General features: G+C 41.6%; 1 protein-coding gene across 2 annotated transcripts in view; it reads left to right on the plus strand.

Annotated features, from left to right (window-relative positions):
- The window catches only part of LOC137326174 (serine protease HTRA3-like), a 43388-nt gene that overhangs the window by 16836 nt on the left and 11368 nt on the right, over nt 1-15184 (plus strand). For both annotated transcript variants that reach the window (XM_067991050.1, XM_067991054.1), the window contains exons 3-7: nt 2041-2140; nt 3414-3639; nt 5786-5980; nt 7857-7889; nt 8224-8338. In XM_067991050.1, the coding sequence (XP_067847151.1) occupies nt 2041-2140; nt 3414-3639; nt 5786-5980; nt 7857-7889; nt 8224-8338 (669 nt within the window). The remainder of the gene's footprint in view (nt 1-2040; nt 2141-3413; nt 3640-5785; nt 5981-7856; nt 7890-8223; nt 8339-15184) is intronic.

A 15184-nucleotide genomic window follows, 5' to 3' on the forward strand; every position in this document is an offset into this window, starting at 1 on the left:
CAAACCCTCAGACACCCTTGTGCACCCCCTTCATGCTGACGACACGTTTGCCTTACGCTGCCTACTGCACATATGTGATGCATGCCCTGTGGCTGCAGCACAGGTGGTGGCAGGTTGAGTGAGGCTGGCCGTGAGGGAGATGCACAGGAGCAATGAGATTGTATGAGGATTGGGTTGCGTGTTAGTGGCAGGATGAGCACTGGCGAGGTGAGTAGGTGGAGGTAAGATGAGGATGGGGTTTGAGTGGGTATGAAGGATGATGTGACAGAGTAGTGTTGGCGGTGCCGAAGGAGATGTGGGGTGGGGGCAGTGTTGTGGCAGACGGAGTGTAGGGGAAAGACTTCGTGTTCTCACTGTGGCTGACCTACTGCGGTCATTGCAGCGCCTCCTGCACTGTATGTAGGTGGGCCATATGTTGGTGGCGCAGGTGACCCCCTCTGCCACCTCGAGCCAGGCCTTCTTGGTGGCAGAGGCAGGCCGCTTCCTCCCGCCCGCCGGGGGGAAGATCTGTGTCCTCCCCCTCCTCCTCACCCCATCTGATGATACCTGGGGTGAGGCATCATTAAACTGGGAGCAGCCTTCCCCCTGGGCTGCTCCATGCTGCAATTTGTTCCATTGGTTGCAGCATCTGTCAGTGGAGGACTGCCCCTTTAACTAGAGAGCCTCCAGCTGACAGATCGTACTGCGCATGTGCAGCCCGCCCGACGCGCAGACCAGCAGCGTGGACCCCGGAGGAGCAGGTAATTGATTCCTATTAGTGTGTTGCCTGCTACGATCGCGCGGGCAACCCACTAATTTCGCCGAGCGTGTTGACCACGCTCCCGGAGGACCACCCGCTGGGAACCCGCAGGCCTGCTAAATTCGAGCCCAATGTGTCTACTTGATTGTTCCTGCACCATAGAAAACTCATATAAAACATCCCTTTAAAAACTGTCTCGCCCCTTAACACACTTTTCTATGGCTTCTAAAGACAACAATATGGGTCAGAGGAGAGGTCTACAATTACATAAAAACGTAAGAAAATAGTATACAAGAAAAGGTCTTCAACACACCTGTATAATTTTCACTCTGTAAGACTCTTTCCATCCTATTTAATCTCCTGAGGGAGGTGACTAAGAACAGGCAAACTTAAAGCGGTTTAATTTCACCCATTAGTGCATTGCTTAATGTGTTTATATAAAATTTCTTTATACACTATTTTAAGGCAGTTGTTAACCTCTTAGAAAAGTGTACAAAGAAACTTTATGCAAATATATTAAGCAGCGCTACTGTGACAAACTAAACTTCAAAAATAAAATTCTCTGGAATGTTTTCCTGGCCACATAAGGTAACCGAGTGAAACTCAAGGACATTAATCCAACATTCCAATCTATAATATTCAACCCTGACCACTTGCAATGCACAGATGACATTTCCATAGTCTCAGCAGCATTGGAAACTTGATGCTCTGTACCATATTTGGTTATCTGTGGCTATACTTATCCTTTAAACCTTCAATTCCAATTCTAAACCAGATATTTATTGAGCTTTTTAAAGGAGATAATTGACAACATTAACTGTTTTGCTGAGAGTATATTCCATACACCCACTACTCTGTGGGGGGAAAAAAGAAAATTCTTCTAAATTTTGATCATTCTTGAGGCTTGCCAATATACTCATGTCCTCTAATTGTGGTGGTTATCCCGGAATTGTGCATGTGATACTGTAACCGTGAGCTGCTGCATGCCCTATTGGTGTATTTTCTACATTGGTGTATTATACCAGAATAGTTTCTTAGATGAACAAGCAGTAACTCTGTTGACAGACTGCTCCATCTCTAGTCGATATTTACATGTTTTGCTACCACCATATTGAATCGCTTTATTTCCTGACGGTTTGCAGTTAATATTTGATTGAGAACATTTCAGCAAAATTATTGAATTCAGTTCTTTTCTATTTTCCTAAACTAGTTTACTGTTTTTATGGATGTATCAGATATTAAATGTTAGTAACTTTATGAATTTCATAAATAATGTACAACATTTCTTCTGCGTAGTATAGGTCATTCAGATCCAAACAGCCCAAGATATAAATTCAATTTTATCGCAGATGTGGTGGAGAAGATTGCACCTGCAGTTGTTCATATAGAACTGTTTTTAAGGCAAGTCTGTCGAGAATAATGTGCATGGAGTATTAGAAGTGTATAATATACTTGAATTAATTTAATTTGTTAAAATTCTTTTTTGGGACATGGACGTTGCTGGCAAGGCCGGCTTTTTTTGCCCATCTCTAGTTGTCCTGAGAAGGTGGTGATGGGCCTTCTTCTTGAACCTCTAGTAGTGGTTCTGATCCTATTGCGTAGCTTGCTAGGCCACTTCAGAGGGCAGTTAAAAGTCAACCATGTTGGTGTGGGACTGGAGTCACATATAAGCTGGACTAGGCAAGGACGCAGGTTTCTTCCCCTAAAGGGCTTTAGTGAACCAGTTGAGTTTTTAGCGACAATCTGACAGCTTCATGGTCACTTTTACGGATACCAGCTTTTTAAAACTGAATTCAAATTCTTAAACTACCATTGTGAGATTTGAACTCATATTCTCTGGATTATTGTCCAGTAACGTAACCACTACATTACTGTACCTCTTTGGTTCAGTGTGTTTGGGATTCCCCTTTATAATAAAGGGCTAGAAATGATGAACTTCCTAAACATTTATTTCACATTTATTTTCACCAACGTTTACATACTGATTTCGGGCTTTCTTGCAATGGCTGCATAAATGTCATAGTTTTATGTATGTTTGATAGAGAGTAATGACTGGCTAGGAATAGCTGCTTGACAAAGTAACCCTATTGACAGTTAGAATGGTGTTGTAAACCATGAGAACTATGGTTTCTGAATGTTATCTGAGGCCCTGCAATGTGCTATGCACTTCAATTCACTCCCAGCTAGTTTTTATTCTTCTCCTTGTAAAGTCTTCTGATTCAGTGAGCTTTACCATTCAGGTTTATCCATTATAGTTTATTTCTTCTGTTACCATTGTGAATTTTAATTTTACCTGCCAATAACTGTCATTATGGCTGTCACATTTTGTAGTGTATGTTTGACAGGAAGAGAGATTATGCAAGATTGTAATACTAGAACAGAATTTAATAGTGTCAGGTGATGAAGAGTGTTTTACTTAAAAATAATACCTCCTTTTTATGGGATTCTAATACTTATAAATTATAATTATTTTTGTGATATAGAATGGTAAAAATGTTTTTAAAAATGATATTTCCTTATCATCTTCTGCAGTTATTTTCTTAATACTCGGTAGATTAAAATGTTGTTAAAGATACAGATTTACTGCAACTTTAAATTTAAATTGGCAACTAAAATATTTCACTCTATGCTCGAAAGAATGTAGAAAATCTTTCAATTTTCTCTACACACACAGGCATCCGCTGTTGAGACGCAATGTCCCATTGTCAAGTGGCTCTGGCTTTATAATATCAGATAGTGGGCTAATTGTGACCAATGCCCATGTCGTAGTGTCTAGTAACAATATAATGTCAGGTCAGCAACAGCTAAAGGTGCAGGTACACAATGGAAAAAACTATGAAGCAACAATAAAAGATATTGACAAGAAATCAGACATAGCAACAATAAAGATTAATCCTAAGGTAAGTGAATCATCTTTTGGTTAAACTTTAAGTATCAGGACAACTAAGCTTTATATTATTTAGTACATTTATTCATTCTTCTTTTGACATATTTTGTCCTTATTAAGGTGAAGGATGCCAACAAGAATGGAAACTTTAAAAAAACTTTTGCCCCCAAATGACAATATCAAGCACTTGCAAGTCAGGTACATACAGGCCAGCTGCAGAGTAAAGCTCAGTCCACTTTGTTCCCCGAAATATCCTAACCACCAAACTCAGAAGAGAACCCCCAGTGCATCAGTGTGAATTTGTCCATTTCCCACATAAGCCATCCTTGTGACAATTTGAGTATGACTGCAAATCCAGTGCTAATTACTGCTGATCTAAGGTCAGTTTACAAGGTCAGTAGAGAAAGCCTAATCTCATCTCCTAGAGGATTTATACAGCTATTAGAGAGAGAGAGAACATTCATTCTAATAGGCTGGGATGGATCAGAACCCAGAAGTGAAAAAGCAGTAGGGGTGAAATTTGTCTTTAGCGATAGCGCAAAACAGGTGATAGTGAATCAGCAGTCTCTATTACACCCTGTCTGATTTTCTTTCCTGATTACTTCAATGGAAAAGAAAATTGAGTGGGGTGTAAAACAGGCTGCCGATTCACTATAGCCTGTTTTGTGCTACCTCCCAAGACCAATTTCACCCCCAGTGTCTAAACCACAAGACATCCAGTTCCAAAATGAGTAGTTTAATCATGGAAAGGTTAACTGCTGCTAAAATTCCAGATTCTATTAAAGACTGAGGGGCAGATAATACAATGCTTGGTGCCCATAGCACTGATGTACATCGGGCATAGGTGATCCATAATGTCATGGGCTGAGACCTGCTGTGTGCCTGTTGCCTATAATACAGGGTAATGCAGCAGGGAAGTGTCAGCAGCATGGAGGGCATGCGCACTGTGCAGGTGCTAGGGCTCTTTAGTGCTTAAAAATATAAAGCAAAGTGTGAATGCACTTACCTTGTCAACCTTTCTAAGACTAACAAATTTCTTACTCTCTGCTCAAAGGAACTGGTTATGGGTAAGACAGCATTGAGTTTTCTCTACCTCCATTGAGGCTGCATTCGCCCTACTCTTCAAAGGGGGAAGGCCCTTTTCTGTGGCACACATGGCAGCAGGACTTACAAAACTGCATGTTGGAAGGGTGCCATTCGCCAACTTGGTATTGCTGCAGCCACTTCTATTTCTCAGCTTTAAGACAGCCAGGAGCCTTTTAGGAGACCCTGTCCCTTTGCTTCATACACTGTGTGCCTGGAGCTATGTGATAATAAGTGAATAAGCTGACCTTGCATTATATCATGATGTCAGCTTATGTCATTGTAGGTGCACATAGTGCCCAAACAGCAGTGTTTCCATTGCCAGAGCAATGGGGCCACATTATTAGCCCCTAAACTGCATAGCATGTGAGTAGCTTGGAGAAACCAGCAGTTATTTAAAAAAAAAAGTCTTGAAAATTCGGACGGGTAGAATCTAGAAATTTCAATAAAGTGTTTCTTTTTGTAACTGGATAGGCAGTGGCAACCTGAAATCGATTCTTATTTTACAATCAAAATGCAACAATAAGCAGAAATGAATTTCTTATTCGTACATGGCAAAAATATGGCAAAGGATATAGAAGGATGATGGTAGATTTTCCATATTATTCCACAAGTAAGGAAGATCTGTGAGCTTACAATGGTCGGGCCTAAGTGTGTTATAAGGATTTTCTTCACAACTGGAATCAAATGACCATTACACATTAGTGTCTATTCTGCTTATAGCATTGCTAAATGTTTAAACCCATAAACTCACAGTGCATTTATAAATAAGCTACATTAAAGGGAGTTTTGTGATGTTCACCAAGAAAGAAAGAACTCTCATTTATATAGTGCATTTTAAGTTCTCAAAATCTCCCAAAACATTTCACAACCAAAGAAGTAATTTTGAAGTGTAGTCACTGTTTATAATGTAAGGACAGGAAAACTATATTGATATATAGACAGTTTTTACAACTTTGCAAAGAAAAGGCTATTTCTGTTCCAGACTGTGGGAAACAGGAAGTTATTTGTTAAAATTATAGTTTGAACTTTGGTGGAAAATATATGCTTTAATTTAATATTGTGATACTTTGCAGAGAAAATTACCAATACTATCACTGGGTCAGTCAGTTGACCTCAGGCCAGGAGAATTCGTAGTTGCTATTGGAAGTCCTTTTGCTTTGCAAAATACAGTAACTACTGGAATTGTCAGCTCTGCTCAGAGGGATGGACGGGAGCTGGGTCTAAGAGACTCAGACATGGACTACATACAAACAGATGCCATAATCAATGTAAGTGCAATATACCAAGATATTTTCAAAGCATGATGAAATAGCCTGAGACACAGTGAGACTTGTCTAGTTTTGCAGACACTTTTTGTGGTGCTTGTGCATTTAGTTGCAAACAACAGTAATGGCTTTCCCAGAGACATTAACAATACAGTTGCTGTGTTTGCCAGCAAAAACATAACAACATAAGAAAGTGTAGAATGAGAAAAGGCCATTTAGCCCATGTAGCTTGCTCAGTGCACAGTCTACCCTGTCATGAACTTTATGCCACTTATTTAATCCTCAGGGAATGTTATACATTAATGCTTCCTGACCTCCAGTAGTAATCAAACAAAATTCCAGAATATCTATCCAATTCTACATGTCCACTATTCAATGCTGACCAGTTCCTTTCCACAGTGACTTTCCCTTGGTCAAACCAGTAGTGCTATAGTAAGTAGACAGGAGAGCATTCCTCATTCTCATAGTGGCAACCCAATGTTACTAGTGGGCATCTTTACCATGCCAAAAATTATGCACTGTGGCACCCAGAACTTTAACACTGTTGAAACGTGCAACATTAAATATTATGTGTATAATAATCAAATATTTATGTGGGCTTTGCTTTAGTGATTCGCAACAGATTCTACAGATTTTATAAAGCAGGTTGTTTTCAATAAAGTTTAAACCTAATGAGTTCCATGGAGGAGAGATTGGTATTTACATTGGTCTTTTGATCTATCAGTTTTTTGATCCAATTTTGTATCAACATGAAAGTCAGCGGATTCAGTGATTAATGAGCTAAAGCTAAGGAAATTATTCATATTCAAATATGGAATAGTTTTGTATGATTTCATGGAACCAGCTCTGGAAAAAGTTGGGTGGGAATGGAATTAGTTTCTTGTGAAATTAGTAATAATTATGATGACGATTAAAGCAACATATTTTTTGTTGCCTTGTGTTAATTCATACTGCTTGGTTGACTGGAGTAGATTGAAGATTTAAAAAAAATAAGCGATAGCAATCCAAAGATGGCATGTTTAAGTATAAAACATACCAGTTAGCATATATTTTGGATTCCAATCATTTTTTGGAGAACCAAATTGTGATATGTTTCTGCATCAGGTTTTTAAAATCAGTACTGAGTGACTGTACAAAGTAATGATGGCAGGCATTATAACTGCTTAATATATTGTGATGAAGAAGAAAAGGGGAGGAAAAATAATGTTGACTGATGTGGGTAGTAGCTGTTCACTGAAACTCCATTATGTTTTGTTTTAACCCACCCACTGCACTAAGCATGATTTACTTTATAACCATGGACCTTTTGTAGAAGGTGACAGTGCACTGAATTAGGACCAAAGTCAGACCAGTTATGTTTTTCCATCTTGTTTTGTCAAATGTGGCCTCAAATTAGATATTCTGATGCTGAATATCACCGAGGGTTCCTTGTTCAATTGTTTAGTCAGTAACTGTTCGGGGAAATCTGTATGGGTGTAGACATCAGATGAAGGCAGGATTGAGCTCAACTGTGATGGCCCAAAGTTGGTTGCAACTCACTGTCAGGATTTGTAAATACAGAATAACTACTAGGATGAAATCCCAGAGAGCCACCTCTTGTGGAACCATAAGTCACCACAAGTCGCTGCCTTCCGGAAGGAATAGTAGGAAGAGACAAAGCAGAAGAAAAAACATAAATGAAAGAGAGTCAGATACTACCATTTTGTTTAGTAAAGTGCAACTCAACTTACTGTTTGTTCACGAATGGTTAAATTAATAGCAGTTACTGATAATGTTGTGCATAAAGTTGCATAGCCTAATGCTGCCAAATACCCCATACATGTAATGTGATAAACACTTACTGTCTTTGTTCTTTTCTGTTTATCGCACATTTCCGAAGTATGGAAACTCTGGAGGTCCTTTGGTGAATTTGGTAAGCCGGGTTTTGTGTCATTTCATTTTTCTTTAACATTTAATTGAAAAATATGTCCGAGATATACTTTTGTGCATTGTGTTTCATGTGTGTGTTGTTTGCTATTTTTTCAGCTCTTCTCCAGAACAGCATAGACACTAACATCTGGAAATTGTTAAACTGTTTTGCTTAAGAGTTAGCAGGCTTTTATTTGTTGCAAAAATAAATATGTTACGCAAAACTTCAAAGCGCAGTTTATCCTCCAAATCTAACAGTGGCAGATACAATGAATAATATTTATAAAAACACACTGGAGTTTTTTTTAATGTTCTTTTAAAATATTATCATCCTACAGGATGGTGAGGTTATAGGAATAAACACACTGAAAGTCACCGCAGGAATTTCCTTTGCGATTCCATCAGATCGCATCTTAATGTTTCTTACTGATTCTCTTGATAAACAAAGCAAAGGTAAGAATATCTAGTGCAAGATTTAAGCTGGTTTATTTTCCAGGGAGGAATGTTCTACGGTAGTCCTGACCACTACAAGCTTAAGAAACAAATAGCAGCTTATAGTATGTACTGTGATTTGTGAGACTCCACAGCCCAGACCAATAGTAATTATTGGGAAGTGACTATTTTAAATAATAGATGGGGGGGAAAAGGCTTGGAACTTGAGTATTTTTTTTCTGCAAACAGAAGATTGGATGTAAAATTGGAAGTACTCCTTGAACTTTTGTCATACATGCAAAAAAAGCAATAGCATATGAATTCATTTTATAAATGTGTTGAGGTTCTGAAGAATGCTTCATGTGATGTAACACCACCTAAAGTACACAATCTGGCATGTGCTCCCATAAACCAAAAGTAGGAACGTGAGGAAGAAGAAAAATGCAACTTAACAAATGAGCCATACATATCAGCTCTGCAACCTAAATTACCTAAAAACTGAGTTCCTGCCTTAAACATTTAGGAAAAATGCAAAAAAAATCAGACACAAAATTATTTATTTCTACATAACAATCAACAGATTGCAAAATAACAACAACAAGAACAATTGCATTTATATAGTGGCTTTAACGTAGTAAAACATCCCAAGGTGCTTCACAGGGGTGATTATGAAACAAAATTTGACATAGAACCACATAAGGAGATATTAGGACAGGTGACCAAAAGCTTGGTAAAAGAGGTAGGTTTTAAGGAGCGTCTTAAGGAGGAGAGAGAGGTAGAGAGGCGGAGAGATTTAGGGAGGGAATTCCAGAGCTTAGGGCCTAGGCAGTTAAAAGCACGACCGCCAATGGTGGAGCGAAGAAAATTGGGGATGTGCAAGACGCCAGAATTGGAGGAGCGCAGAGACTTTGGAGGGTTGTAGGGCTGGAGGAGGTTACAGAGATAGGGATGGGCGAGGCCATGGAGGGATTTGAAAACAAGGACAAGAACTTTAAAACCAAGGCATTGCCAGACCGGGAGCCAATGTAGGTCAGCGAACACGGGTGATGGGTGAACGGGACTTGGTGCGAATTAGGATATGGGCAGCAGAGTTTTGGATGAGCTCAAGTTTACGGAGGGTGCAAGGTGAGGAGAGCAGGAGAGCATTGGAATAGTCGAGTCTAGGGATAACAAAGGCATGGATGAGGGTTTCAGCAGTAGATGAGCTGAGACAGGGGCAGAGACTGGCGATGTTACGGAGGTGGAAGTAGGCGGTCTTGGTGATGAAGAGGATGTAGTGTTAGAAGCTCATCTAAGGGTCAGATAGGACGCCACAGTTGCGAACAGTCTATTTCAGCCTCAGCCAGGGAGACATAAGACCATAAGAGATAGGAGCAGGAGTAGGCCATTCGGCCCCTCGAGCCTGCCCCGCCACTCAATGAGATCATGACTGATCTGATTTTTACCTCAACTCCACTATCCCCATATCCTTTGACTCCCTTGCTGATCAAAAATTTGTCTAACTCAGCCTTGAATGTATTCAATGACTCAGCCTCCACAGCTTTTTGGGGTAAAGAATTCCAAAGATTCACGATCCTCAGGGAGAGAAATTCCTCCTCATTTCCCTCTTAAACGGTTGACCCCTTATTCTGAGACTATACCCCCTAGTTTTAGATTCCCCCATGAGGGGTAACATCCTCTCAGCATCTACCCTATCGAGTCCCCTCAGAATCTTGTACGTTTCAATAAGATCTCCTCTCATTCTTCTAAACTCCAATGAGTATAGACCCAACCTGTTCAATCTTTCCTCATATGACAACCCTTCCATACCCGGAATCAACCTAGTGAACCTTCTCTGAACTGCCTCCAATGCAAGTATGTCCTTCCTTAAATAAGGGCACCAGGACTGTACGCAGTACTCCAGGTGTGGTCTCACCAGCACCCTGTACAGTTGTAGCATGACTTTGCTGCTTTTATTCTCCATCCCCCTAGAAATAAAGGCCAATATTCTGTTTGCCTTCCGGATTACCTGTTGCACCTGTATGTTGACTTTTTGTGTTTCATGTACGAGGAAACCCAGATCCCTCTGTACCGCAGCATTTTGTAGCATTTCTCCATTCAAATAATATTTTGCTTTTTTATTTTTCCTCCCAAAGTGGACGACTTCACATTTTCCCACATTATATTCCATCTGCCAAATTTTTGCCCATTTGCTTAACCTGTCAATATCCCTTTGCAGGCACTTTCTGTGCTCATCACAACTTGCTTTTTTACCTCTCTTTGTATCATCAGCAAATTTGGCCACAAGACACTCTGTTCCTTCATCCAAGTCATTGATATATATTGTAAATAGTTAAGGCCCCAGCACTGAGCCCTGCGGCATCCCACTAGTTACAGATTGCCATTTTGAAAATAACCCTTTTATCCTGACTCTTTGTTTTCTGTTAGTTATTCAATCCTCTATCCATGCCAGTATATTACCCCCAACACCATGAGCTCTTATCTTGTGCAGTAATCTATAATGTGGCACCTTATCGAATGCCTTTTGGAAATCCAAATATACTGTATCCATTGGTTCCCCTTTATCCACCCTGCCCGTTACTTCCTCAAAGAACTCTAATAAATTTGTCAGACATGATTTCCCCTTCATAAAACCATGTTGACTCTCCTTGATTGTATTATAAGTCTCCAAATGTCCTGCTACTACTTCCTTAATAATGGATTCTAGCATTTTCCCAATGACAGATGTTAGGCTAACTGGTCTATAGTTACCTGCTTTCAGTCTCACTCCCTTCTTGAATAGGGGTATTACGTTTGCGGTTTTCTAATCCGCTGGGACCTTTCCAGAATCTAGTGAATTCTGGAAGATTACAACCAATGCATCCACTATCTCAGTAGCCACTTCCTTTAAGACCCTTGGATGCAAGCCATCATGTCCAGGGGACTTGTCAGCCTTTAGACCCATTAGTTTACCAAGTACTTTTTCTTTAGCGATAGTGATTGTTTTTAGATCCTCCCTCCCCTTTGCCCCTTGATTTTCTACTATTGGTATATTATTAGTGTCTTCTACTGTGAAGACAGATACAAAATATCTGTTCAATTCCTTTGCCATTTCCTTGTTTTCCATTATTATTTCCCCAATCTCATCCTCTAAGGGACCAATGTTTACTTTAGTTACCCTCTTCCTTTTTATATACACTTGTAGAAGCTTTTACTGTCAGTTTTTATATTTCTTGCTAGTTTACTCTCATAATTTATTTTCTCCCTCTTTATTATTCTTTTAGTCATCCTTTGCTGGTTTTTAAAGTTTTCCCAATCTTCGGGCTTACCAGTAATCTTTGCCATGTATGCTTTTTCTTTTAACCTGATACCATCCTTTACTTCCTTAGTTAGCCATGGTTGGTTCACCCTTTTTGTAGTCTTTCCTCCTCACAGGGATATATTTTTATTGCAAGTCATAAAATATCTTTTTAAATGTTTGCCACTGCTTATCCACCATCATACCATCTAATCAGTTTACCCAGTCCACTTTAGCCAATTCCGCCCTCATTCCTTTTATAATTGCCTTTATTTAAGTTTAATACAGTAGTTTCAGACCCAAGACCCTCGCTCTCAAACTGGATGTGAAATTCTATCATGTTATGACCACTGCTTCCCATGGGATCCTTTACTTTGAGATCATTAATTAATCCTGTTTTGTTACCCATTACCAGACCCACAATGGCCTGTTCCCTGGTTGGTTCCCTGATGTATTGGTCTAAGAAACAGTCCCTAATATACTCTATCAACTCCTTCTCAGGGCTATTGTTGCCAATTTGATTTGTCCAATCTGTGTGAAAGTTAAAATTGCCCATGATTATTGCATTATCTTTTTTACAAGCCCCCCTTATTTCCTGATTAATATTTTGCCCTACAGTGTAGCTACTGTTAGGGGGCCTATATACTACTCCCACCAGTGATTTCTTTCCCTTGCTATTTCTTACCTCCACCCAAATTGATTCGACATCTTGATCTTCTGAGCCAAGATCATTTCTCACTATTATACCAATTTCATCCTTTATTAACGGAGCTACCCCACCACCTTTACGGATGGCTAGGGAACAGACTTTGTGGCGGGGACTGAAGACAATGGTTTTGGTTTTCCCAATATTTAATTGAAGAAAATTTCTTCTCATCCAATACTAGATGTAGGACAAGCAGCGTAACAAATCAGAGAGATGAAGGGGTTGAGAGAGGTGATGGTGAGGTAGAGCTGGGTGCCGTTAGCATACATGTGGAACCTGATTTATTTTTGTGGATGATGTCACCAAGGGGCAGCATGTAGATGAGAAATAGGAGGGGGCCAAAGATAGATCCTTTGGGAGTCAATAGGTAACGGCGCAGGAGCGGGAAGAGAAGCCATTGCAGGTGATTTTCTGGCTACAACTGGATAGATAAGAATGGAACCAGGCAAGCGCTGTCCCACCTAGTTGGACGAAGGAGGAGAGGCGTTGGAGGAAGATGGTGTGGTCAATCATGTCAAAGGCAGCAGACAGGTCGAGAAGGATGATGAGGGCTAGTTTACCACGGTCACAGTCACATAGGATGTCATTTGTGACCTTGAAAAGGGCCGTTTCAGTGCTGTGGCAGGGGCAGAACAACATGTTCAAGGACTTAGGAGAGGAAAGGGAATTTGGAGATGGGGAGGTAGTTTGCAAGGACAGAGGGGTCATGGGTGGGTTTTATGAGGAGCGGGGTGATGATGGCAGACTTGAAGGGGAGGGGGACAGTACCTGAGGAGAGGGAACCGTTAACAATATCAGCTAACATGGGGGCCAGGAAGGGAAGTTGGGTGGTAAGCAGTTTGGTGGGAATAGGGTCGAGGGAGCAGGAAGTGAGTCTCATAGACAAGATGAGCTCGGAGAAGGCATGAGGGGAGAAAGATGCAGGTTCAGGGCTAGGGCAGGGGGCAGCCTTAGGGGAAATTTGGTTTGGTTGTCTAGGGGAAGGGAAGAAAGCAGCAGAAACAGCTGAATGGATGGTCTCAATCTTAGTGACAAAGATGTCCATGAGCTCCTCGCACTTGTTGGAGGTGAGGGCGGAGGAGGCAGGGGAGAGGAGTTTAAGAAGATGATTTGTAGTAAAGAAGATAAGCTGGGGGTTATCTTTGCATTCCAGGATGATCCTGGAATAGTGAGCATTTTGGCAGAGGGTAACAGGACCCGATAGTGCTTTATGTAGTCCAGCCAGATCTGGCGATGAATCGGTTAACTAGTTGTCTGTTATAAACATTCAAGTCTGCATCCCTTGGACATAATGGAACGGAGCTGGGGCTGTACTAGGGGGAACGACCTGGGTGAGAGAGAGTAATGATTTTAATGGGGACAAGGACATCAAAGATGGAGGTGATTGAGCAGATTGGTACCAGCAGAAATGTTGTGGCGAATGGAGGGCCAAAGGCTAGACAGTTGGGAATTTGAAAGTGCCATTGCAAGTGATTTGGGGGAGAGTTTTTTTCCAGGAGCAGACACAGAAGGAAGTGGGGTTGGGAGGTGGAGAGGATTGTGAGTGGAGAGGGATACAAGTGAGTTATCAGAGATGGCCTTATCTGTGATTGACACGATGGCAAGGTCAAGGAGGTGTCCGTGAATATGGGTAAGGGAATTTATATGAAGAAAGAGATTAAGGGAGGATGGGAGAACATTGAATTCAAAGAAGAGAAAGCATGATGAGTTGAGATGGAGGTTGAAATTACCAAGGATGAGAAGTTGCTTGGTGCAGAGGCTGAGGGAGAAAAACAGTGAGAAATGTGGCGTGGTACTTGGGTGGGTGGTAGAGAACGAGGATGCTCAAAGCAGGAGAATGTGCCAGAGGAGTAGGGGGACAGACCAAGGTGTGATTTGGTGATAAGGGCCACACTGCCACCGCAACGGTCTGGGCAGGGCAGGTAGTGGAATGTATAACCAGGCAGGGAGTCTTCATTAAGGGGGAAGGTGCCATCACCCGTCAGCCAAGTTTCCGCCAAGGCCATGATGCCTATGCAATCATCCACACTAAGCTCATGGATGGCAAGGGCCTTGTTTATAAGTGAACGGACATTCCGGAGGGAGATGCGGAGAGGGGCGGTAATAGTTGATCCGCTGGCAGAGTCCACAGGGTCAGCGTTGGGAGAGGTGAATGGGACGGAAAGGAGTTTGGCAAGATTAGTTCCCAGCGGGCGCGCTGAGCGGAAAGGTCGGTGAGAGAGTAGGATGGGGCAGTTGGGTGTATACTACAGTGCAGTTTTAATATCCAGGCCAGTTGCAAGAAAACCTGACTGCACCAAGACCTCTTTCTACTTTAATGTAACAATCCTTGAGATTCTAGCAAATAACATTCCACAATAATAGACGGTATTTGGTCGTTTAGATTAGATACTGTAGATGTATGTCTTGAAAAAAAAATACCATCCATGCGTAACATATACATATACCCCTCCGCCTAAAAAGAAACACACGGAAATGTTTATGTGGTGCTAATTGATTCTAGCGTCCCTCCATTGCAGTATTAGTTGATACATTGGCTCCGATTTTTAAGGGGGTGGGGGGGGTGCAGGTACATTGCGTGCAAGCCCTGAAGCAGGCGGCAAACCCGGGGCGTCCGAGGATATGGTTGCCTGGCCGACCTTAACGACCGGGCTTCGTTTCAATAAATGTTCCTGGAGTCCTGCCCAAATCCGGCCAGATCCACTACATGTCCGGCAGGCAAGAGCGGGAATTACTCAGGAGGTTGCAGCCAGGGACCTGTGGGAATGGTCCCCATCAGTCAGTTGAGGGGGGCGGGGTGCAGCCTCTGGAGGCAATCGGTGGGACAGGGTGAGCCTGGGGCAAGGGAGGCCCCAGGATTTCTCATGCGGCCTGGAGGAATACT

Source organism: Heptranchias perlo, chromosome 1 (assembly GCF_035084215.1).
Source record: "Heptranchias perlo isolate sHepPer1 chromosome 1, sHepPer1.hap1, whole genome shotgun sequence".
Classification (NCBI taxonomy): domain Eukaryota; kingdom Metazoa; phylum Chordata; class Chondrichthyes; order Hexanchiformes; family Hexanchidae; genus Heptranchias; species Heptranchias perlo.